The 26900-nt window shown below is 38.8% G+C and overlaps 2 protein-coding genes across 4 annotated transcripts in view; one reads left to right on the forward strand and one right to left on the reverse strand.

Annotated features, from left to right (window-relative positions):
* TMX3 (thioredoxin related transmembrane protein 3) overlaps positions 1–254 on the reverse strand; it is a 43857-nt gene extending 43603 nt beyond the window's left edge. The window contains exon 1 of the mRNA XM_077752673.1: positions 8–254. Within this exon, the coding sequence (XP_077608799.1) occupies positions 8–254 (247 nt within the window). The remainder of the gene's footprint in view (positions 1–7) is intronic.
* A 55-nt stretch (positions 255–309) lies between these two features.
* The window catches only part of CCDC102B (coiled-coil domain containing 102B), a 189925-nt gene continuing 163334 nt past the window's right edge, over positions 310–26900 (forward strand). For all 3 annotated transcript variants that reach the window (XM_077752719.1, XM_077752720.1, XM_077752718.1), the window contains exons 1-2: positions 310–509; positions 3348–3472. The gene's annotated coding sequence lies outside the window, so the exon portion shown is untranslated. The remainder of the gene's footprint in view (positions 510–3347; positions 3473–26900) is intronic.

Here is a 26900-nt window from a genome sequence, read left to right on the forward strand (position 1 = left end):
TCAGCAGTGGGGCAGAGCCGCAGGCCGGCCCCGCGTCTCCTGGCTGCCATACCCGCCACGGGGAAGCTGCAAAAGCCGCGGAGAAGAAAGAGACACCGGCGGCCGCTGCTTGAGCTCCCGGAAAGGGAAGCTGGCAGTCGCCGCGCGGAAGGGAAGCTCCGCGCGGAGGGCGGGGGCGGGGCAGGCGGGCCTCCCCTACTCTCCCAGGACCCTGCCGGCCTCCGCCTCTGAGCATGCGCGGAGCCGCTGCGCATGCGCGGAACCGCGGCGCTTGCGCAGTCGCGCCTTCAAATTCTGTGCGCCCCCGGCTGCCTCCGGGAGCGTGGGAACCTATGGAAAGCGCGTATGGGCGCTTTCCTGTGGGGGCGGAGCGGCGTTTCCGGGAAGTTACACTCCCGCTAAACTTAGAGGGGAAAGTGAGGCAAAGGCTAAGGCAGCTTGAGGTTTAATTCGGCCAGATCTTTCTCTTGCTGCTCGTGGGCAGCGAGCGATCAAATTCGTGAAAAGAGGTGGGTGTCAGCAGTGCGCCGAAAGCTGGGAGGCTGTGGATTGCTGTGTGAGCCCCCGTCTATTTCCAAAATGAATTTGGAATCTTACTTGAATTTGCAGTTCTCATTGCAGAATGAGAGACCTACTCTGGTGCTAAGCTCCACCAATGCGTTTTTTGCCAACTAAAGGAGTCCCATTAAAAAAAAAAATGTTTCTCTTGGAATCTGAAACAACTTGATCTTACGGTGTAATTGATAATTTCTGCGTGTTTTCTGATTATTTTTGATAGTAAAATACTATATTTATTGTTATGTTTTCCTACACAACAAAAATATTATAAATATTCCTACAGCAATCCCTACCTCTGATTCAGATGAAATTTTTATCGGACATAAAATACCAGAGCATTTAGATTAAATCAGTTTTGAACATGTGTTATGAGAATAGAAATGGATTATGATGTCAGCCAGTTCACCTTAGGTCAAGATTCCAAGAGGCAGAGATCTCATAAAGCTCCTTTCCTGATTACTAGGAGATTAAATTGTGATCTGATTGAGAGCAAGCCCTAGATGTCATTCATTTTATTAATATACCATGGTATCCAGTGCAGGCCTGCAGACTTTTTAATTGAGTGACTAGTTTATTCTGAGTTTAACATACAGAAGTATTTAATCCTCCTACAGGTTCTCAAAAATACAGATTATATACCCTGGGCCTCAGAAAAGGTAATTTGCTTAATAGCTCTGAATAATGTGGTTCCCTTTTGAAACAATGTTTCAGACTCCAGAGCTGCTGTTCTGCTTGTAAAACTCCACACTGCCTGGCAGGATCTCTTCACCGCTGGAGAATTCTCTCCCTCCCTCTTCCTCTCATTTTCAAAAAGTCAGCCTATTTTGGCTAACTGTGCAAACGTTTGACCAATTTCCCTGGGAGTTATGCTAGGTTCATTCCAGCTTCATAAGCAAGGTACTCGCTGTATGAGTTTCCGTACCTAAGCTTAAAAAGGGAAATTAAAAGCGTTAGAAGGCTGAGGTACAGGTAATGGTATCTTTCTTGATCTGAGTCCTGGGTGTATGGATGTGCCCACTTTGTGAAAATGCATTGAGCTCTGCCCTTACAGCTTATGTACTTTTCTTTATATGCACTGTAACAATGAGAGTTTAAGAGGAAATAAAGCTATATACGTTTTTCTTTTTCTTTTTTTAATGGAAAGGTGACCATTATATGGTGTTAAACAGGGCTTCACAAATTGTAACCATTTGTGTGGAGAATGTGGTAAAGCACAGTTTTTGAATACTCCCTATGAAAGCTGAACCAGTAGATCTGGATTTGTATTTCTCACAACTTCCCATTGGATTCTGTTGCTCTGGTCTGCAGATCTCATTTAGTGTGGAAGGAAAATAAATTCAGAAAATACCATTCATTTTTTAGGTTGTTTTGTGTAAAATATATGAAGTGAAAAAAATGTAGAAATAAAAATCAGGTTTTTTTAAATAGTTATTTCCTGTTGGTGTGTAATGGTTTTATTGCTGATTTTAAATGATATTTTTAGGCCGCCTGGGTGGCTCACTCGGTTAAACGTCTGACTTCGGCTCAGGTCATGATCTCATGGTTTGTGGGTTCAAGCCCCATGTTGGGCTCTGTGCTGACAGCCAGCTCAGAGCCTGGAGCCTGTGTTCGGATTCTGATAACTCCCTCTCTCTGACCCTCCCGTACTCACGCTGTCTCTCTCTCTCTCTCTCAAAAATAACTCAAACATTAAAAAAATATTAATGATATTTTAAATGTCTCAGATTTAATTTATTATTTGGTAAATATTATTAGATATAACCCACATTCTAAATAAAGGTTTTCCGGAGTTCTCAATGTATTTTTAAGAATGTACAAAGGTCCTAAGAACAAAAGTTTAAAAACAAAGTGGACATTTATAGAAATCTGCATTAAACAAGTAGGGAATGGATACAGAATCATACATTGAAGAGGTAAAAGAAAATGATATACCTAGCGTATCATAAAGTAAATTTTAACAGATTGAAATAACATGGTGTTATCAGTGGTGTTATCAATGTTATCTGTGTTAGCAATGTTCTCTGACCGCAACACAATAAGGGTATAAACCTATAAAAGATAAAAATATCTCCCACCTCTGGAGATTTAAGAACACATATAAAGAATATCTTTGTAAAAAAAATAGGTCCTAAAATATACTTAGAAGTAAACAAAATATGCCTGGTAAAAGTGTAGGATGCAGCAGAATCTCAGAGAAATGTATAAATGCAAATACCTTTTTATTTTAGAATCAAAGAGATGAAAATCAGTGAACTAAATATTCTCCTTAAGAAGTGGGTGATAAAACAGAAAAAGGACAGCACAAAAGATACACAGGGATGTTCATTTTATTTTCCAGAAACTGCATGGAGAACATAACAGTGAATAAACTGGACTCTGGTGCAGTTCACTTCCTAGTGGGTCATAAGAGTTATCACTTATAAGGCTTGTATATTGAGTCAGGTAGTGTTCTAAATGCTTTATATATGTTAACTCATTTAGAAAGAGGGGAAAAAAGATAAACAGAGAGACTCAAAGGAAGTCCCAAACAATGTGTTTTTATTTTATTTTTTTTAAGTTCATTTATTTTGAGAGAGAGCATGTGCATGAGCAGGGAAGAGCCAGAGAGATAGGAGAAGAGGGAGACAGAATCCCAAGCAGCCCCAATGTGGGGCTCAATCCCATAAACCATGAAATCATGACCTGGGTCAAAATCAACAATTGGACATTTAACCAAGTGAGCCACACTGGTGCACCCCCAAGTGTGTTTTTTGAAACAAGCAATAAAGTGGACAAATTTTTTGTTTTAGTGAGTCCAGAAATAGCATGACAAAACATCAAAAGCATCCAGAAATCCTACCCCAGACACCTTCCAAGAGGCAGACTGAGTCATCCTTCAGGCCCAGAGAAGGGGAAGCCAATTTCAGGTGTTCAGGTAAGAGAACTTCACCCATCTCATTTCCCCTGTCTACATGTCAACTCTTGAAGCATCAGGCTCCAGTTAGCTAGCTGGGAAAGGCAAAAAAGTGAGAAGGTGAATCAAGACCCTCCCCCCGCTCCAGTCCCACTGCAAGTTTCCAGCCTAACACAGTCTCTGGGACAGGAAAGGGAAAAATTTTTGATGGTAAATCTAGTTCAGAATTTTGTTAATACTAAGGACTGAGTATACAAATAATTGAATTGTGCTTTCAACTTAATTACATCTTGTATCCAGATGAACTTGTTAGAATTTTAATCCAGGCAGTGGGGAAGAATACCTACACAGAGAAATATTTAAATGAATGATAGAAGGAAATAGTTATTTTGATTATGTTGCCATTATAGTTCATTCAGTATAATTACATTAATATTAAGACCTAAAAAGGGATATAGATATAGACAGCAGAGGTTAAGGGGATAAACAACTTTAACACAATATGACAAAAACAAAATCAAAAACTTATAAAAATATAATTTACCAAGATCAATTCAAGACCTAGAAGGATAATAGGATAACCATGAAAGAAATTGAATCAGAAGTTTAAAAGTGTCTTATAAAGAAAAGGTGCTATCCAGCTTTCATGAAAATAAAGTCTGTTACAAACTCTTCCAGAGAATAAAAAAATAGGAAACTCCTCAATTTGTTCAATAAAGTGAGTATAAAGTTGATTTCAAAACCAGAGGAGGTGCTTGTGAGAAAAGAATTATACAGGTCAATTCATTCATGAACAAAAATGCAAAAAATTCCAAATAAAATGTTATCAAATGGGATCTAGCAATGCACCAAAAAAAAAGATTAAATTGGGTTTCTTTGTTCAGAAAAACCAATGTGGATTCACACTAGGGTAGAAAATTAGTGTAAATATTCCACAATTAAAGATAAAAGGTGAAATTTATGTAACATTTAAACAAATGCAATGAAATAATATGAATTTGATATACATCAACCTTCAATCATAATAGTAAACCAGGACTAGAGGAGGAATTTCTCAACATAGTATTCTGTTCAGGTCAATTTCTAGCAGTCCTGGAATTAGGCAGAGCTGTTTTGCTATAAAAGTTTCTGCTGGGCACTAACATCTATTTGCAACACCTGAAACGTTGATTAATAATGTTGCGTTTGTAACCATGGACCTACGGAGTTTTATGCTAGTTTTTAACAGCCTGTCAGCCTTGTTTCTTGGTAAGATTGAGATCATTGATTTGCATCTGGTCTTCATGAGATTCCCCCTCGCAGAGTGCTCTGCTGTTGGCCTATTTTGTACCAGGAATATGCATATGTAACCACCAAAACATTAAAAAGCCCACTGAGATTCCCAGGGTCCCTTGTTACAACATGCCTTATGCATGTGTAGGGGGTTCGTGATCCAAGAGAGAAAGTGCTTACAGCCATGGCTGTTTCAGAAGGTAGGACTTTTGTACCAGGTCTCGGCAGACCCCTTTGTTGTGGGACAGCCTTTGACAGTGACACAAATTCTTATTTCAGCGTTGTTGTTACATGGTATCCTTTACCTCTGAGGAGTTATAGATTTAAAGTATTATTCCTTGGGGTCCTAATAGTCTTCTGCATCAAATCCTATTTTAGTGCAGTTGGCATTAGAGGTGGGATTGCTTAGCAGACTTTTGACTCATTCTTTGTTAAAAATATGGTCTAGGCATTATTTAGAAAGTAAAAGGATGACTCTGATAAGGGGATGGAAAGGAACTATTTACGCAGAGGTGATTGTCCAGCGTGGCTTGGCTCAAAGTAGCATAAGCTTTGAAATCAGTGACTGATAGTAAGACTTTCCATGTCAGAAATGACAGAACCTGAATGACAGGAGCTAGCAGAATTCAAAGACAAGTGTAAACTGATGGCAGGTTGGCTGAATCAGTTCCTACTTGGTTTCTTTCAGCATGAGCATGAGCTAGAGGGAGAGTTCACAATCTCCTTCCATTGAGCTCTGTCCTCTCTTCCTTGCAAATGGAGCTCCAACCAAAGGAACATGGGCACTGTAACTTCTGACGTGTCAGCTAAGCCTTTGAGACCCATTACAACTAAGAAGGTAATTAGTGCTGTTGATGATGGAGGAAAGCTATAAAGGAAGGGATTATTTGCTAACAAAATGGAGGCCTTTTGTAGATGGTCATAAGCACGGTCCTGATGACCTTTGTTAAACTGGTTCCTGAGAGTTTTAGATTAAGGAGCATTGTTTCTGGTTTTGAATACTGTTGAGTGGAGAGGATTTTTGCACTCATCCTGGATCTTCCCTGAGCTGCTATCTTCCTAGGGATAATTTAAGGAGCAGTCCTTGCTGATTAGAATGGATTAAGGCAAAGGATATTCCTACTAGAGAAGGGTAGTTCCTCTGCCCCTCTCGTCATTTAAATAAATGTCAGTGGCTCCTGAAGCCCCAATAATGCTGTGGATGTGGACTGTCCTGGAGAGGCTGTAGGACAGTGAAATCAGCCCTGCATGGGATGCCCCTCACTCAGATTATGGGAAAAGGAATGCTACCAGTGGAAACCACATGTGACATTGCTCTCAGAGCTCAGATGATGTAAGAGGCAGTTCTGAGATTCCCTATCCCAGCTCCCTTCTGTGAGACTTCAGGATAATATAAAGCTTGCAGTTTTACAAAGGAAAGGAGATCAAGATGAGAAAGGGACAAACATGAAGAACTTCTACAACTCAGCATCAAAGACCCACAAATAACCCAATTAAAAATGGGGAGAAGACATAAACCGGCATTTCTCCAAAGACATCCAGATGGCCAAGGGATCCATGAAAAGATGCTCAACGTCACTCATCATCAGGGAAATGGAAATCAAAACCATGAGATATCACCTCACACCTTTCAGTACAGCTAAAACCAAATATGCAAGAAACCAGCATTGGTGAAAATGTGAACAAAAAGTAACTTCTGTGCACTGTCAGTGAGAATGTAAACTGGTGCAGCCCCTGGAAAATAGTATGGAGGTTCTTCCGAACTCTCAAAATCAAATCACTATATGATCCAGTAATTCCACAACAGGGTATTTATCCAAAGAACACAAAAACACTAATTCAAAAAGAAATGAACCCCTATGTTTATTACAGCATTATGTATAATAGCTGAATTATGGAAGCAACCTAAGTGTATATTAAGAGATAAATGGATAAGGAAGATGTGGAATGGAATATCACTCATTCATGAAAAGAATGAAATCTTGCCATTTTCAACAACATGGATAGATCCAGAGAATATAACCCTAAGTGAAATGAGTCAGAGAAAGACAAATACCATATGATTTCACTGATATGTGGAATTTCAGAAACAAAAGAAACAAACACAGGAAACAAACAAACAAACAAACAAAAACTCAGGCTGTTAAATAATAGAGAGCAAACTCATGGTTTCCAGAGGGGAGGTGGGGGGATGGGGGAAGTAGTTGATGGCGATTAAGAGTACAGTTATCTTTATAAGCACTGAGTAATGTAGGGAATTGTTGGATCACTATGTTGTACACCTGAAACTAATATAACACTGGATGTTAATTATGCTAGAATAAAATTAAAAGTTAATGAATGAAAATAAATAAAAACCCTCCACTCCCACCTTCCAAAAAAGAAAAAGACAAGAATTCAGGACTGAATGATGTGGAGGTCTTTAGATGGTTAAACTAAAATAGCATTAAAAAAGAGGAAATTGGGCCACCTGGGTGTCTCAGTCTTTTAAGCATCTGACTGTGGATTTGGGCTCAGATCATGATCTCACGGTAATGAGATTGAGCCCTATGTCGGGCTCTGTACTGGGTGTAGATACTGCTTGAGATTCTCACTCTTTCTCTCTCTCTTCCTCTCTCTCTCTTCCTCTCTCCCTGTTTGGTGTTCTCTCTCAGATAAATAAATTAATTAAATAAATAGTGGGGAAATTGGTGGAGTGTACACTGAAACCTGGATAGACTTGTAAAGAAGCCAGTAAAGCACAACTGCCTCTCCTCAAGCTTCTCAAGATGTAAAAATACCAAAGCATATATACTTATCTGAGTTTAGAGGAATTCCACATACAGAAAAGTTTTACTGAGCCTACAACATCAAATTTCTAAATACCAATTTTTAATACTAAGGTGAGATATCATTTTTCTATTTACCACAACTTAAAACAACAGAAGTTTATTTCACAGTTTTGCACATTAGAAGTCCAATAGGCTAAGCTTTTTTATTTGCTCCAGGTCCCACAAAGCCAAAAGTCAAGGTGTCAGAAGGCTCTTGGAAAGAACCCACTTCCAAGCTCACTCATGTTTCTAGCATAATTCACTTCCCTGTGGCTGCAGGACTCTGGCCCCTGTTTCCTTGCTAGCTCATGGCTGGGAGTTCTTCTCTGCTCCTGGAGAGAACTTTCCTTGACTGTGGCCAACATCGGTGGATCATGTCCTTCCCAGGCTTCATATCTTTCAAACTTCCCCTTCTGCTGCAATCTTCTGACCCTTCTTCTTTCTTCTGTTTTTATGGGTTTGTGTGGCTACCTTGGGTCCACCTGGATAACCCCGGATGGTCTCCCTACCCTAAAGTCACCTTAGTAACCTTCATTCCATTGGCAAAGTCCTTTCAGAGTAGTGCTTGGATTATTTTTTGAGTGAATAAGGATAGTATGTGACTCTTGAGAGGAATCTTAAAAATTTTGTCTACTATAGGTGGTGACAGAGGAAGAGCATTACAAGAAGGATGGGGTCTCCACCTAAATCAATCCCTATGGCAGAGCCAAGGCCTTTGACAAATGTGTGGGCGAAATGGCCTGTAGGTGTGGAAGAAATTCTTTTAGGTCAGCTGGTTAGAGGAGCACTGTCTAGGCCTGCTAATGAGCCCCTCAGGGGTGATAGAATTAATTTAGGGGAACAGGGAGATGCTACTGTAAAAGGAATAAAAATTAAAATCTCATTAAAAGTTGAAATACATGATTTTAAAGAGTATACTGTGGGGATATCTCCCTCGCCTGAATGTGTAATTGGTATGGATATAATGATTGGCTAAAAAGTCTTTTCTCTACTAATAAAGTGAGAAAAACAAATAATTTGTAGATCTACCCTAAATCTAGTACTAATTGGGTATGAAATATGGGAGCTGTTAGAGCTACCTAAGCCTATTCAAATAGTTAATTTGAAATCCTATTATATGCTGAGGGCAACAAAAATTACTCCCTTAATTAAGGACGAGTTAGATGCAGGTGTGTTAGTAGCTATACACTCGCTCTGCAGTCACTTGATGTTGCCAGTGAGGAAAGCCAATGGCTCCTGGAGGGGACTCCAATAAAAAGTAACCCTAATAACTTCAGGTATATTCCAAATTATTCAAATACTGAACAGATTATTTTAATAAGCTGAAGGTGACCAGTTTTCTGTAGTTGATCTGGCTAATGACTTTTTTCAATATTAGTTGCTAGGGAGCGTCAATAGCAATGCACGTTTGGGTGGAATGGTCTCCAATATACGTTTGCCTCAAGAATATTTGGACTCCTCTGTGCGTTGTCACAATCTATGAGACAGATCCAGTATAATACAGCCATACGTGTTCTCATGCACTATGCTGATGATATTATGATTATTTCTGAAACTGAGGACCAACCTAATAGCAACTTCATTGTGATCGTAAGTCACATGGCTGATCAAGGATGGTTAATGAACCCTGAAAAAAATCTCTGATACTGTATAGGCTCTAAAATTTAGGAGGACTGCATGGCTAGAGTGTCTTGTGTCACACCGCCAACCACTAAGAATAAAATGTCATTGCTCCTTGCCTCATAGATTAAACAAGAGACCTAATACCTTGTCAGCTTATTTGGCTTTTGGAGAAATCATATCCCCCATTTAAAGATACTGTTGGGCTTGATCCATTTAAATCGCCTGGGAGAAGGTAAGATTTGATTGGAAGCCTGAAGGCCTTGTTGGAACTGGAGAAGCTGCAGCCCAAGATATCCTGTTTGCTCCTTCTGTTACTGCTAACAATTCAATTGTGCACCACCCTTTGCCCTCCCTCACCTGCCCCCCCCCCCCCCCCCCCATGATGGGATTAGTGCCCTTATAAGAAGAAAAGGAGAGCTGAGAGCTCTCTCCTCTCCCCCATATAAGAACACAGGGAGACATAAGGTGTCATCAAGCCAGGAAGGATGCTCTCATCAGAACCCAACTGTGCTGTCATCCTGATCTCAGACTTTGAAGCCTCCAGAACTTTGAGAAATTAATATATGTTGTTTAAAACACCCTGTCTATGGTATTTTGATATAACGTCCTGAGATGACCAATATAGGTACTAATGCTGAAATGATACTTGAAATGTCAGCCATCTGCCTTGATGCAGACTCAGGTTTTTGGCAGAAACCCATAATCATAGTCAACAGTGATCTCTGGGACTTGGGGCTAGAAAATTATCTGTTACATTTCCTTGAAAGACAGTAATTATCTAGTTATTGGGCATTTACTAAGAGAGCCCCACTAACTGAAGGACATAACATTGTATCAATTCCTGAATTACCTCTCATGTGATGGGTAATGTCAAAAAAGAATCCCAACAAGGAGACAAATGTCCATCATAAAAATGAAAATGGTATTATAGAAACATCCTGCCATGGGGCATAGTAGGACTCAACATATTCATGAGCACATAGGCTGTTTTCCACTAGGACCTCATGAAAAAAGCATCTAAAGATTTACCCGCTGCTGTTATTGATGTGTGTCACCTTTCCACCAATTTCCAAAGGATGTTAGGGGACTCACCTGGTTCATAGGTGGCAGTTCCAGAATGGAGTGCCATGGCTCCATGGGAGCCAGCTGCCAGCTGCTCCGTGCCATGCAGATAATAAACTCTTCATAGAAAGAGACAAAACAAATGAGAAGCCCACTGGGCTGAGTTACAGTAAAGAAACTATCGGGAACAAATACAATTCCTACAATTGGGGGCATACTTATACTTGGACTGTTGTTTATTTATGGGCTTGCAAATTGGTCTGGCTAGTGGGCCATCGGTAACTGGACAATAAAGACACCACTGTGTCAGGTACCACTCTGTGGACATCACTATGGCAATTCTGAGTGCAATCAAAGTAGAGCCTATTCACATTCACCAAAGAACTGCTAGTTTCTGTATGTGGCTGGAATCCAACTGATGCTCCAGCTCTATCTCTTGAAGTGGCAACGTGAGGCCGTGTAAGAACATGCTGGAATTCAAACCATGCTGTGATAGGCTGAATGGCAACATATCCCACTGGGATATGCTGAACCTGCACTCATTACTAAGATTGTGTTGCAACACAGAACAGGAAAGGCAACAGTAACAGGAAATGCAATATTTGCAGCTAATTCTGGGAAATATTTCTAGGGAAGAGGAGTCAGCACATAACATGCAAATCAGATCATACTGACTCTTCCCCTGTTCTTTCAAGAGGATTTGAAGGCGGTATATAGGCATGATACATATTCTTAATTTGGCTTTGTCTCCTCAGTAACTGAAGCCACTGCTGCCAAAACTACCTGAGGACTGAAAAACAGAAACAAAAATATTGAGCACATTTGGTCCTTGTGGTTGTGGTCCTCAGATCAAAGTAAAGCTTTAAACCTGTTGTACCAACAGCACATTGCCACTGTGCTGTGTCATCCCTCAGGCTTAGGTGCAGCAGCTGGGGCCTGGAGTAGGCTTTCTCGTCTCCTTACCTTGAGCCGCCTCATTCATTTACCTCAAAGTGCCCTAAAAGATTTGTCTTCCTCTGTGGACTTTACTATGCCCAAAGAGTTGGGAAATACTAGGATTCAAAATAAGGATCAATAACATATCAAAACTTATTATTAAGGGTAAAAAAAAAATGGAAGAATTTCCTTTAATTTCAGGAACCAAGTCAGAAGTTTATTATCAACACACCTATTGAATATTGCACTGAAATTCTTGACTTGGGTAGTAAAATAAAGAAGAAAAAGGGATAGCATAAGAATGAAAAGAAAAGGAAACTATCATTAATCCTACATAAAACTATATTGAAAAATTACAGGGAGGAGTTAAGATGGCAGAGTAGTAGGGGACCCTAGGCTTGTCTTGTCCCTTGAACACAGCTAGATAAATATCACATCATTATGAACACCCAAGAAATCATTATGACAACTGAGAGAACAAACTGCACATCTACAGGTAGAAAAACAGCCACCTCATGGAAGGTATGACCTGTGGAGAGTTGATCTGAAGGAGAAAGGATGCCCTTTCTCATGGGTGCTGTGAAGGGGAGGAGCCCTGATCATGGAGAGACCAGCAAGAGAGAAAGACAGAGAGGAAAAGTGAAAACACAAGAGAATGCTCCCCCCCCAAAAAAAAGAAAAAAACCTTCCCCAAAACCATTGAATGGGAAAAAGTGAGGGACTGACTATGCACACATTTATAAGCAGTGGAGCATGAAGTCTGAAGTTTTAGAAGTCCATGCCATTGTCTGGGTCATACCTGGTGGGTTCAGTGGTACTTTGGTGGGGAAGGAGGGCAGAGGCCCAGGAGTGGAGAGCATGGTCTGAGGATCCTCTAGATCAGCGGGGAAAGACAGTATCCTTTCTTGCACTTTATTTGGGAGTGCTGGCAAAGATTCTCTGGGGTCAAAAAAACCTGGTAGCACCAACATGCTGCCCTGTTCACTAGTATAGGAACATAGCTGAGGGCCTGGAGCCTTGGAGCTTCCTTTTTGTTGTGTTTTACTGGAAACTCTGAACCTCTACACAGTTGTGCAGTCACTCTTCTGGGACAAACCAGCACCACCATGGTGTGGCTAGACTCTCCCCTGGAGAATCAGCACAGGTGTGCCACATGGGTCCCTAAAATTTGGAAGTTTGAAAGCCAGCTGTGTGCCTGAGCTAAAACACGGTGGCACTGTGCTTCAGACAGAGACAAGGTAAAGGCAGGGATCTGAGAGAAGACAGGGACACAAGAGGGGTGATTGTTTGCTCTTTTGTGAGGGCTTCCTGAAGAGTGATGGGTGTGAAATCCTCAGTCCAAGGAGGAAACACTGGGGTCATACCATCCCCCCCAGCCTGTCAGTACTGACCTACTTCAGGGAGCAACACCCTGCCACCCAATGGAGGCCAGAACTGCTTACACAAAGCCCTGCCCCACGGCACCCTGCAGGTGCATCTCCACCTAAGAATCTGAGACTCAGTGCAGCAAGAGCCTTCCTCAGAAAACCAGCACAAAACCCTTGCACGCACCAAGTTTACTGATCATAGAATGCTACAGAGCTTCAGCTCTAGGGGAAATGGGATCTACCAGCTTCTTTTTTTTTTTTTTTTTTTTTGATCTAGCTTCTTTTAACAAACAGATGAAAACACACCTAGTTAAAACTTGCCACACAGTGGACAAGCTCCAAACACCCCTCACTGCAGAGGAGGATAAACTCTGCAGAGGACCGACCTGAGGGAAGGAGCAGGCAAAACACAAGAGCAGAGTACACACTCTGAAACACCTCCTGAAGCACCAGGCCCAGGACAGTATAGGATCTCCTTCTCCTTCTCCTTCTTCTTTTAATGTTTCTTTTGGACTGCTTCTTAATATAGGCATTACTCAGGAGCAAGAATATAACCAGCTTTCATAAAAACCACACAAGAAAAACAGTAACCTAGACAAAATGACAAGATGGAGGAATTCACCCCAAAAGAAAGAACAGGAAGAAGTAATGGCTAGGGATTTAATCAATACAGGTATAAGTGAGATGTCTGAACCAGAATTTAAAATAACAATTATAAGCAATTGGACTTGAGAAAAGCATAGAAGATACGAGAGAATCCCTTACTTCAAAGATAACTAAAAACTAGTCAGGCCAAAATAAATGCCATAACCGAGATGAAAAATTGAATAAATGCAATAACAAAAAGGATGGATGAAGCAGAGGAACAAATGACTGATATAGAAGATACAATTATGGAAAATAATGAAGCTGAAAAAAAAGAGAGAAAGGAAAATATTGGATCACGAACATAGACGCAGAGGACTCAGTGACTCCTTAAAACATGGTAACACTTATATCAAAGGAGTCCCAGAAGAAAAAGAGAGAGAAGTTTCAGCAAATTGTAACTGAAAACTTCCCTTATCTGGGGAAGGAGACAGGTATCAAAATCCAGCAAACACGGAGGACTTCCACTAAATTCAACAAAAGCCAATCATCACCAAGACAGATCATAGTCAAATTCACAAAATATACAAACAAGGAAAGAATCCTGAAAACAGCAAGAGAAAAATGTCCTCAACCTCCAAGGAAAGATAGATCAGTTTCTCAGCAGATCTGTCCACAGAAACAAGGTAGGACAGAAAGGAGTGGCAGGATATATTCAGTGTGCTGAATGGGAAAAATATGTGGCCAAGGATACTTTATCCAACAGGGCTGTTATTCAGAATAGAAGGAGAGATAAAGGGTTTCTCAGACAAACAAAAGCTAAAGGAGTTTGTGACCCCTAAACCAGCCCTGCAAGAAATAATAAAGAGGACTCTTTGAGTGGGGGAAAAGCCACCAAAAGCCACAAATGCTAGAAAGGAAAAGATAACATCATCAGAAACACCAACTTTAGAGGTAACATAAAGGCACAAAATCATATCTATCAGTAATCACTCCAAATGTAAATGGACTCAATGTTTCAATCAAAAGACATAGGGTATCAGAATGGATTAAAAACAAGACCCATCTATATATCTATATACTGCCTACAAGAAACTCATTTTAGATCTAAATATACCACCTGCATATTGAAAGTGACGGGATGGAGAACTGTCTATCATGCTAATGGACTTAAAAAAAAACAGCCAGAGTAGCCATACTTATGTCAGACAAACTAGATTTTAAACCAGATATGGTAACAAGAGATGAAGAAGGGCATTATAATATAATTAAGGGGTCTGTCCATCAAGAAGATCTAACAATTGTAAATATTTATGTACCTAAATTGGTAGTCCCCAAATGTATAAATCAATTAATAACAAAAATAAAGAAACTCACTAATAATAATACTATAATAGTAGAGAACTTTAACATCTCACTTACAGCAATGGAGAGATCATCTAAGCAGAAAATCAACAGGGAGACAATGGCTTTGAAAGACACACTGGATCAGATAGACTTAATAGATATATTCAGAACATTTCTCCTAAAGCAGCAGATTACACATTTTTCTTGAGTGTCCATGGAATATTCTCAAGAATACGTCACATACTGGGTCACAAATAAGCCCTCAATAAGTACAGAAAGATTGAGATTATATTTTCTGACCACAGTGTTGTGAAACTTGAAGTCAACCACAAGAAAAAAAAAATTGGAAAAAACAAATCCATGGAGGTTACAGATCATCCTAATAAAGAATGAATGGGTTAATGAGGAATTAAAAATACATACATACATACATACATACATATATACATAACATGGAAGCAAATGAAAATGAAAACACAACAGTCCAAAACCTTAGGGATGCAGCAAAGGTGCTGCTAAGAGGGAAAAATATTACAATGCAGGCAAAGCAATAAAAGTCTCAAATACACAACCTAACCTTACAGCTAAAGGAGCTAGAAAAGGAACAGCGTATAAAGCCTGAAGCCATCAGAAGAAAGAAAATAATAGGGGCGCCTGTGTGGCTCAGTCAGTTGGGCATCTGACTTTGCTTAGGTCATGATCTCACTGTTCATCAGTTCAAGCCTCACATCGGGCTCTGTGCTGGCAGCTCAGAGCCTGGAGCCTGCTTCACATTCTGTGTCTCCTTCTCTCTCTGCCCTTCCCCCACTCATGCTCTGTCACTCTCAAAAATAAATAACAATTAAAAATTTTACTAAAAAATAGAAGGAAAATAATAAAGATTAGAACAGAAATAAACAATATAGAAACAACAACAACAAAAATGAGTAGAACTGATTAACAAAACTAAGAGCTGATTTTTGAAAGAATTAAAATTAACAAACACCTAGCGAGATTTATCACAAAGGAAAGAGAAAGGACTCAAGTAAATAAAATCACAAATGAAAGAGGAGAGAACACAACTAACACCACAGAAATACAGTCAGTTGTAAGAGAATATTACAGGGGTGCCTGGGTGGCTCACTCAGTTAAGCATCCAACTCTTGATTTCAGCTCAGATCATAATCTCACGGTTTGTGAGTTTGAGCCCCATGTTGGATTCTGCATGGCGGTGCAGAGCCTACTTAGGGCTTTTTCTCTTCCCCTCCCCCATGCATTCTCTCTCTCTCTCACTCTCTCTCTCTCTCTCAAACATAAATAAACATTTTTTCAAAAAGAATGAATTTTAAATATGAAAAATTATATGCCAACAAAGCAGGCAATCTGGAAGAAATGGATAAATTCCTAGAAACACACCAACTACCTAAACTGAAACAGTAAGAAACACAAAATTTGAACAGTTTCATAATCAGCAGAGAAATTGAATCAGTAATCAAAAAACTCCCAACAAAAGAAATTCCAGGGTTAGATGGCTTCTAAGGGGAGTTCTACCAAACATTTTGTTTTGTTTTTCATTTGTTTTATTTATTTTTGAGACAGAGAGAGACAGAGCATGAGTGGGGGATGGGCAGAGAGAGAGGGAGACAAAGAATCTGAAGCAGGCTCCAGGCTCTGAGCTGTCAGCACAGAACCTGATGCAGGGCTTGAACCCATGAACCATGAGATCATGACCTGAGCCGAAGTCGGACTCTTAACTGACTGAGCCACCCAGGCGCCCCACTACCAGACATGTAAAGGGGAGTTAATACCTATTCTTTTGAAGCTGTTCCAAAAAATAGAAATGGAAGGAAAATTTCCAAACTCATTCTGTGAGGTCAGCATTACCTTGATTTCAAAACTAGACAAAGACCCCACTAAAAAGGAGAATTATAGTCCAATATTTCTGATGAACATGGTTGAAAAATTCTCGAGATACTAGCAAATCAAATCCAACAACACATTAAAAGAATTATCATGATCAAGTGGATTCATTCCTGGGATGCAGGTTTGTTTTAATATTTGCAAATTAATCAACATTTTATACCACATTAATAAAAAAAAGTAAGCACTATATGATTCTCTTGATAGATGCAGAAAAAGCATTTGACAAAAATATAGCATTAATTCTGGATATAAAACCTCAACCAGTAGGTATAGATGGAACATACCTCAACATCATAAAGGCCATACAAAAGAACCACAGCTAATATTATCCTCAATAGGAAAAAAAAAAATGAGAGCTTTTTCTCTACACTCAGAAACAAGACAGAAATGTCCACACTTGCCATTAATATTTAACATAGTGCTGGAAGTCTTAGTCTCAGCAATCAGAAAACAAAAAGAAATAAAAGTCATCCAAATTGTCAGGGTAGAAGTCAAACTTTCACTATTTGCAGATAAAATGATACTTTATGTAGAAAACCTGAAATACTCCACCAAAAAGTTGCTAGTCAGAATATATGAATTCAGCAAAATTGCAAGATATAAACAACGTATAGAAATCTGTTGCATTTCTATACTCAACAATGAAACAGCAGAAAAATAAATCAAGAAATTGATCCTCATTCACAATTGCACCAGAAACAACAAGATACCTAGGAATAAACCTATCCAAAGAAGTAAATGATCTATACTCTGAAAACTATAGGTCTCTTATGAAAGAAATTGAAGAGGACAGAAAGAAATGGAAAAACATTCTATGCTCATGGATTAGAAAAGCAAACATTGTTAAAATGTCTATACTACCTAAAGGAATGTACGCATTAATGCAACCCCTCTCAAAATCCAGCATTTTTCACAGATGTAGAACAAACAATCCTACAATTTGTATGGAACCACAAAAGACTCCAAACAGCCAAAGCAATCTTGAAAAAGATAAGCAAAGCTGGAGCCATCACAATTCCAGATTTCAAACTGTATTGCAAAGCTGTAATCATCAAGACATTATGATGCTGGCACAAACACAGACCCATGGATCAATGGAATAGAATAAAGAACCCAGAAATGGACCCACAACTATATGGCAACTAATATCAACAAATCAGGAAATAATGTCCAGTGGAAAAAGGACCATCTCTTCAACAAATGGTGTTGGGAAAACTGGAAAGCAGCTTGCAGAAGAATGAAACTAGACCACTTTTTTACACCATACACAAAACTAAATTCAAAGTGAATGAAAGACTTTATGGAAGACTAAAATATGAGACAGGAAACCATCAAAATCCTAGAGGAGAACACAGGTGACAACTCTTTGACCTCCACTGGAGCAACTTCTTGCTAGACATGTCACTACAGGCAAGGGAAAAAAAAGCAAAATCAAACTATAGGGACTTCATCAAGATAAAGAAACAAAAAACAAAAAACAAAAACAAACAAAAAACTGCACAGTGAAGTAAACAATTGATAAAACTAAAAGGCAATCTATGGAATGGGAAATGATATTTGCAAATAATATCTCATGAAAGGTTAGTATCCAAAGTTTATAAAGAATTCTCAAACTCAACACCCAAAAGCCAAATAATCCAGTTAAGAATGGGCGTAAGACATGAATAGACATTTTACAAAGACATCCAGATGACTAACAGCCACATGAAAAGATGTTCAATATCATTCATCATCAGGGAAATACAAATCAAAACCACAATGAGATACCACCTCATACCTGTCAGAGTGGCTAAAATTAACAACACAGGAAACAACAGATATTGGTGAGGATGAGGAGAAAGGGGAACCCTCTTACACTGCTGGTGTGAATGCAAACTGGTGTAGCCACTCTGAAGAACAGTAGGGAGGTTCCTCAAAATGTTTAAAATAGAACTACCCTCCTTAAGGGCACCTGGTAGCTCAGTCAGTTAAGCTGTTAAGCTTCTGACTCTTGATTTTGGCTCAGGTCATAATTTCTTGGTTTGTAACATCAAACCCTGTGTCAGACTCTACACTGACACTACACAGGTCTCTCTCTCTCTCTCTCTCTCTCTGTCTCTCTCTCAAAGTAAGTAAACTTATTTAAAAACAAAAAGAGAGAGAGAGACAGAAGACTACCCTACAATCCATCAATTGCACTGCTTGGTATTTATCCAAAGGATACAATACATAAATACAGATTTGAAGAGATATGTGCACCCCAATGTTTATAGCAACATTATCAACAATAGCCAAACTATGGAAAGAGCCAAATGTCCATCAACTGATGAATAGATAAAGGACATATGGGGGATACACACACATGCACGCGCACGCGCGCGCACACACACACACACACACACACTGGAATATCACTTAGTCATCAAAAAGAATGAAATCTTGCCATTTAGCAATGAGGTGAAGGGAGCTAGGGTGTGTTATGCTAAGCAAAATAAGTCAATCAGAGAAAGACAAATACCGTATGATTTCGCTTATATGTAGAATTTAAGAAATAAACAGATGAACATATGGGAAGAGGAAAAAACAGAGATAGAGAGACAGGGAGGTGAGGGACAAGCCATAAGAGACTCTTACTGACAGAGAGCAAAATGAGAGTCGATGGAGGGATGTGAGTGGGAGATGGGCTAAATGGGTGATGAGTATCAAGGAAGGCAATTTTTATAATGAGCAATGGGTATTATATGTAAGTGATGAATCACTAAATAAAAAAAAATAAAGGAATAAAATTAAAAAAAAAAAAAGAAAAACGTGAACTTTTTGTAGTTTCAACATGGCTTCATATCTCAGTAAAACACAGCATTAGTCAGTGTTCCAAACTGCAAGTTACAGAAACTAACTCAAGCGAGCTTGAACGAACAGGGAAGTCGGTTTCACAGATACTGGGCTATCATGTGGAATCTAAAGGCAGCCTGGCCTCTGCAGGGCTTGGAGCTTCCAGAATCAGGAGGGCCTCTCTTGGTCTCTCCTCTGCTCCATTCTGCTGCATTCATCATTCCCTGCGGAGTAGTTATCTCCTCTTCTCTATCTATAAGATCTATGGAAGGTGGCTGCTCTGTACCTCCCAAGTCTGTGCCTCTTGCATTTCAGCGAGTAGCCCAGATAAAAAGAGAACTCTCACTCCAAGTTCTTATTTTCTAAGTGAAAATATTTGGTCCACTTTGGGTTCCCTGTTCCGTTAACTGTGGCCAGGAGCAGGGTAGGACTATGATGCAAAATATTTGCCAAGAAATCCTGACTCCTTTTGGGGTCTCAGCAGAGATAGGTAGATACCCCAAAGTGTCTCTACTTGCAAATAAAATATACAATAATAATTTAAAAAAAAAACTCATGTTAATTATTAGTACTAGTAAAGGTTTACTGAAGTGGGTAGGTATAAAATCATTATACAAATTAGGGGCGCCTGGGTGGCTTAGTTGGTTAAGCGTCCAACTTTCGCTTAGGTCATGATCTCACGATTCGTGGGTTCGAGCCCCGCGTCGGGCTCTGTGCTGACTGCCAGCTCAGAGCCTGGAGCCTGTTTCAGATTCTGTGTCTCCCTCTCTCTCTGACCCTCCCCTGCTCACGCTGTCTCTCTCTCTCCTAGAAACAAATAAAAAACATTAAAAATTAAAAAAAAAAAATCATTATACAAATTATAATTGAAGTTCTTTAAAAGAGCAATAAAGAGAAAACAGACTTTAAAAGCACATCATTAATATTAATAAAAAATGTTGCCTTCTAATAAACAAAGGGTATGTGACAGACATGAATTGTAAACATTACTTAATTCAACTAAAAAAGACCCCAATAAATGGAGAGAGAAAACACTTCACAGATAGAAAACTCAGTATCACATAGAGATACCTCTTGGTTCCTAGATTACTTATAGACTCAATAACATGTCATTGAAAATCTTAAGTTTGACATGCTGATAAAAATTCATATAGAAAAGCAAATGTCCATGTATTTCCAAACATTCATACAGAAAAAGAGGAAGACGAGAAACCTATTCTGCTAGACATCAAGACTTAAAGCCATAATATTGGGGATGAAATGGTATTGGCTCAGGGATAGACATATTGACCAATGGTGTCAAATATGTAGCTCTGAAGTAGATTCATGTGGAAATGAAAGCTTGACACATGACAGAGATCACACGGGAGAAGACAACCTATCACACTGTTAAAATGTAATATCCATGAAAACTAAGCAATTGATTTGGATCCAAATCTTACACCACGGACAGAAATCAATCCCAGCAAGAAAGAAGACAGATGAATAAGCAAAATATTAAAATGTTTAGAAATAAATATATAGAAATATCTTTGATACTTTAGTGTAGAAAAGAATTTCTTAACACAGAAATTGCTAGTCAAAAGGAAAGGATTGATATATTTATTGAAGATACTATAGACAATGTGAAGCATAAAGACAATAGAGCTTTAACTGTTCTGTGCAAGATACACAACTGAGAGGATTAATTTAAAAATAAAAACAGAAAAAATATAAAGCAGAGAACATAATAATGAACAGAGTGTATCAAGTAAAAAAAAAACAATGAATAAAACATAATGAACAGACATTTTATAGAAGAGGAAACACAAATATCAACCAGTATGCAAAGATGCTCTATTTCATTTAAAATGTGTTAAATTCAAAATCAGAACTTCTTGATATATGATTTGACTCATTTTGTATGTGGTTGTGGAACATCGGGAATTGCCACACACTGCTGATCTGAGTAAGATTTATGTTTATGAATACCGTCCATCTATTTTTAGGATGTTTTAATACTAAATATGAATGCAAGCTTTCACCTAAATAAATTTCTTGATTTACATATTTCAGATTAGATTCTAAGCTACCATTGTAATAGCTCAGATTCTCTTACCCATTACAAACATAGAAATATAAAAAAATATTAATGCTCTGTTTTCTTCTCCATAGAAAGTATCTATATTTTCATCCTAGTCTCCCTAGGGCTAAAAGGTGCTAACCTAATTATGGAAGTCAGTTAATATTCCAGTTAATTAGGTTATTTGCTTCTAGAGAGTTAGCCCAAGGGAATACTTTAGATTCTTGTATATGACCCTGAAGAAACACTTCAAATCTTCTTTTTAACTATTATGCCAATTTTTAAAATAATTTTCAGCACAAGAGTTACTCAAGCGATAATTCTGTCTCATGGAAGTCTGCAGCCCTACCTAGGATATGTAGTTGATTAGAACATTTTATCTGTAAATATCTTTTCCCCTGAATTAAAAAAAAATTTAATGTTTTTTATTTATTTCTGAGAAAGAGAGAGAGACAGCGTGAGCAGGGGAAGGTCAGAGAGAGAGGGAGATACAGAATCTGAAGCAGGCTCCAGGCTCTGAGCTAGCCATCAGCACAGAGCCGGATGCGGGGCTCAAACCCACAAACCATGAGATCATGACCTGAGCCAAAGTCGGACGCTTAACCAACTGAGACACCCAGGAGCTCCATCCCCTGAATTTTAAAGACTCTAAAACATTAATGCAATCTTCTGCTCATTCCTATTCTTAAAACATGCAAATCTTACTGATTTTAATAATGGCAGATTGATTATGGATGTCATAGGTCTTCATCTGACTTGATGTTATACATATGAGGCCATTCCTGAGACAGAAAAGGTCTTCTAAATGATGTATTTAATGCTTACTAGAACCTGTGTCATTCATCAACATGTAAATTTGTCAACAATACCAAAAAAACTGACAAATAAAATCCAGTAGGAATATGCTGAATATATTCTGATCTCTTAACCTTCTTTGTTGTGTTTAAATTAATATTTATCTTTGTGTGTAATAGACTCAGGACTTGAATAGATTTAATGTTTTTTAATTAACCACAATCATTATTTCATTTTTGATGCTCAAATTGTCACAATCAAACCTCTATAATTTGGTTCCTGTGTCTTTTTTATTTGATTTCACTAAACTTGGGATGAAATCTTGTCTTCTGATAAGGAAGTTCTATACTGTCTTTTTTTTTTTTTTTTTAAGATTAAGCGATCCCAGGTGGGCCACAGATGGGAGTTCTATACTGTCTTATACCTTCCTTCCTCAGATATGGAATCACTCATTCTTCCAAAAACCTCTGTTTCCTTTTCACAGAAAATTGATTTTATAAATATAATCTGGGTTTCCTATTTATATATTAGTTTGGTCCCACCTGAGATTCCATTGACTCTAGGCATGTCAGTGGGCAGAGGGAGAAATTATCATAATAATAATTACATATATATTATATATGTACACCTGACCCTTGAAAGCATGGGGTTGAACCGCATAGGTCCACTTATACATGGATTTGGATTCCTTTTTGAGTAAATTTATAGTAAAGTACAATAAATGTATTTTCCTTATGATTTGCTTAACATTTTCTTTTTTCTAGCTTACATTATTGTAGACTACAACACACAAAATGTGTTAACTAACTGTTTATATATGGGTAAGGTACATGCAGATTTTTGACTACATGGGGATTGGTGCTCCAACCCCTGTGTTGTTCAAGGGTCAATTGTATAGGGAAATACATATGTGTTATGTAATCTGCTACATAATAATGTCAATTCAGGTATACATCAATTGTTAAATTCATTTGGAGGGAAGCTCTTCAAACAGCCCATTGTTCTTAAGACTCTGAAATCTCTGAACACCATTTCCACATCACTAGAAGTTCAGAAAATTATATGAATCAGTGTAGTCTATGCTCTTTTTGGAGGAAACAGTTTTTTAAAAAGATAAATCTGTGATTATATCTCATATCCAAGGAGAAGAGTTTATGGTTTTCCAGATTTAAATTTTAGTATCCATTAAATATTTCTTGCTCTGTTTCTTTCAAATAGGAAAAAGTTTCTCAATCCTCTGACTTTACTTATTTCAATGTTATTTACTTTTGAGGGACAGAAAGAGAGAGGGAGAGAGCACGCAAGTGGGGGAGGGGTAGAGAGAGAGAGGGAGACACAGAATCCGAAGCAGGCTCCAGGCTCCAAGCTAATCAGTGCAGAGCCCAGCTTGGGGCTTGAACTCACAAATTATGAGATCATGACCTGAGAGCCAAAGTCAGATGCTTAACTGACTGAGCCACCCAGGCACTCATCAGTCCTCTGACTTTAGTGTTCTAATGCTCTGAGAAACTTTCTCCATTTTGATATATATTCAGTTACTCAAACATTAAAATTCAGAGAGTAGAAGGGTTAATTTCGATAAAATATACTGCTTCAGGGGAGGAATCTTGAATCTCGTTTATGTGGGCCAGATAGTTTATTGGACTACAAGGCTTCTGTGTGAATATACTGTATTTTAAGTCTTTCTGGAGTGGACCCCATGAGAGCCCAGGAAATAGTAATCAAACCTTGAAGCCAGATTCCTTTAAATGGGTGTTTGGCATTTTTTTGAGGGTTTTTCATAGGAGTATCTCCTGGTTTTCCATCTGTTGTAACTCTCACCTACCCACAGATAACATCTATTCAGGGTTGAAGTTTTCGAGTTTTCTCCTATATGTTTCAGCATAGCATGGCTGCGAGAACCATTGGTAAAGGACTGTAATCTTGAGTCATCTCTGCCATGCCAATTACGAATTTACAGACCAGGGCCCATAACAGGTTAACATCAATGGAACAAGTCAGAGGTGGGGGCTGCTTCCTGATCCTTCTATTGAGAACCTCACACAGAGTGACCCAGCCTAGGGACAAAAGGAAGACATTCAGTTGATAAGGAGAACTTCATGGAGATATAAAAACTGGGGAAGCCATTATAAAGAGACTAAACAGGCTCATTTTACCATCCTCATGTGAATTCACAAGTCTTTCTAAAACTAAAACAGCTCAGAAATGGTGCCAAAGCCATCCAGGTCCTCGCCAGATAGCCAAGGGGAGGGGATGAAATGGGTTGGGAAAGAAGACCTAGTGAGCTACCTCACACATATTCTCTCTTGGTCCTGGAAGCTAAGAGCACAGACTCAGAATTAACCTTAAGTGGTGTTTGCTAAAAAACACATGGGAATTAAATAAAGGAGAGGGGAGGAGTATATAACACACACTGGTTCCTTAATACATCAAAATTACAGATCTGGTTAAGTCGCTTTGAGAATTACCTGTGGTGAATGGAGACAGGGAATAGAAGATACTGTGATCCTAGCCAAGAGAGAGGAAAGCTGAGGTTCCATTCATAATGTACGAAACTTTGAGACGATCTTTGAAAGAGACACTGAAAATATAGATTTCAATGGGGTTGTCATGGTTTTTTTTTTCTAACAAAATATTAAGGATCTATCATTTTGTTGAGACTCTATCTTCTTTAAACTACTGACCTCCTAGGAGCTAAGTTCTTCATAATTTGACTTTGTCCGATGAATCCTTGTTCTCTCAAAGCAAAGCGATTTTGTATGTGTGAGGGCATACTACAGGTCAAGCAATGTTACTAATAACACTCGTATCAGCTTCAACTGTTATGAATTGGTAAAACCCTTTATAGATAAGTAAATTGAGATTTAGGAAATAAGCTATCAATACTTGCGTAAAATCAGAACTTACCTAAGAGGTCTTTCAACCAATTACTTCTGTGAGTTCATTTATTAAAAATAGAATCTACACACGATGGCACCTGTCTACTCCCTCCTGTTTGTAATATTTCCTTTGGTAAAAGCTAAGATTGTTTCCATCAGCCTAGAAGGACTTTTTTTTTTTTTTTTTAGCTTTGAATTTTGGCTGGTATTAAGAATGGCGACATCTGCTGGAACCATGTGTTTGAGCATCAAACATCTAGGTCTGAGTAACTGACTAATTTGACCCAAGTTCTGCCTTCATTTCCTAGTAGAGGTACACATGCAAATGGAGAACTAGTGCAGTCCACTCTCTATTTATAATAAAAATTTATTGTGGAGAAAGACAAGTTCTTTGAGGCAAGATTTCGAAAGACCCGAAAGCTTCTAGAATTATTGTTGCAAAGAAACCCGCAGGACTACGAAGCTGAAAAAGTCTGGGAAGGCAGTTTGCAGTGGTTGCCATAGTAGCAAAAGTAAGTCTGTCCTCGGGGAAGAACAGAGAAGAAAAGCTAGCTGCCCCCCAGGGAAGTACGTTTCAGGGCTCATTAAGAGGCCCCAGGTGACAGGAGACACCAAGCTCTGAGAAGACAAACAGCTGAAGAAGTGTCTGTCTGTAAGTGTGTTTATTAGAAGAGATTGCTTCGTCAGAGGGGTAGAGATTTGCCAAAACAACAGCGTACCGATGTATGCATTATTTTGGAGTCCGAACTACATTTTGCAGTCAGCATGATGCAGTATGCTTTGAATGGCACAGGATGACAACAGGAAGAGATTACTGTCTTCACCTTGCTTAGGGCGAAATTTTAATCCATCACATATATTTTTAAACCACAATCAGGAATCCATAAATGCCAAGGGTTTTATGTGTGGTGACTCAAATGTCACAGTTTTTAATCTACGTTAGATTTAAAGCAATACCTCGTAATTCAATATTCTGAAAATGATCCCCTCCTTATATTCCTTTCAGACTTTTATAAATGTCAACCTTTCAAGATACTTTTTTCAGACCAAAGATCACAATCATTTAAGTACTTTTCCTGAAAGAAATACTCGGATCACTTTAGTTAGCTATTTTCTAGACATTTTTCGTCTTATTTTCCACAAGTGGGCAGGACAAAGAGTGAAAGGTATGAGTGATTACTTTATCTTTTTTCTCCTCAACCTACTGAATTTTCTGGAATTGAGAACTGAGTGTTTATGGATGTTTCTTCTTTTGCATTTCTTTGGCATTTGCTGTTTTAAACCACACAATACTTCATGTTGTCATGTGATCATTCTTCCCATATCTCTTGAAACAATTTATCTGAGTACTTCCTTTGTGAATGTTTATAATATTTTATTTTAAAAAATTTTTTTAATGTTTACTTTTGAAAGACAGAATGCAAGCAGGGGAGGGGCAGTGAGAGAGGGAGACACAGAATCTGAAGCAGGCTCCAGGCAATCCAAGCTGTCAGCACAGAGCCCGACGTGGGGCTTAAACCCACAGACTATTGTAAGGCCACAAGTCTAAACGTCTAAACCAAACTGACTCCATGACAGGTTTTAAGTTTCCCCTCTAAACTAGAAGGCCTGAATTTCAGCTTCCCCAAACTATCAGGCAGTTACACATTGCCCAAGGCAGGAGAAACCACCCTTGCAGCACCCAATCAGGAAAGGCCAGCGACCACCCTCCACATTGTTAAGGGAGAGGCCTGGAGATAGAAACTATGGATAGGACCCTGTTACCTAATGTTAAAGTTAACCCGTTAGTCGCCAAGTAAGACCCTAGGCTCGCTCTGTGATTGGTTAAATTTAAAGGTACTCTAAATGTTGTAATTGGATCCCGCCAAAAGTAACGAATACTCTAGACAATGTGTATGGTCAAACCCGCTGTCAGTGATGTTGAATAATTATGATTGGATCACTGTTCCCATGTCACAACTTCTGTAACTCCCCCGTCTCAAACCCCATAAAAACCCT

This window comes from Crocuta crocuta, unplaced genomic scaffold, assembly GCF_008692635.1.
Source record: "Crocuta crocuta isolate KB4526 unplaced genomic scaffold, BGI_CrCroc_1.0 scaffold101, whole genome shotgun sequence".
Taxonomy (NCBI): Eukaryota; Metazoa; Chordata; class Mammalia; order Carnivora; family Hyaenidae; genus Crocuta; species Crocuta crocuta.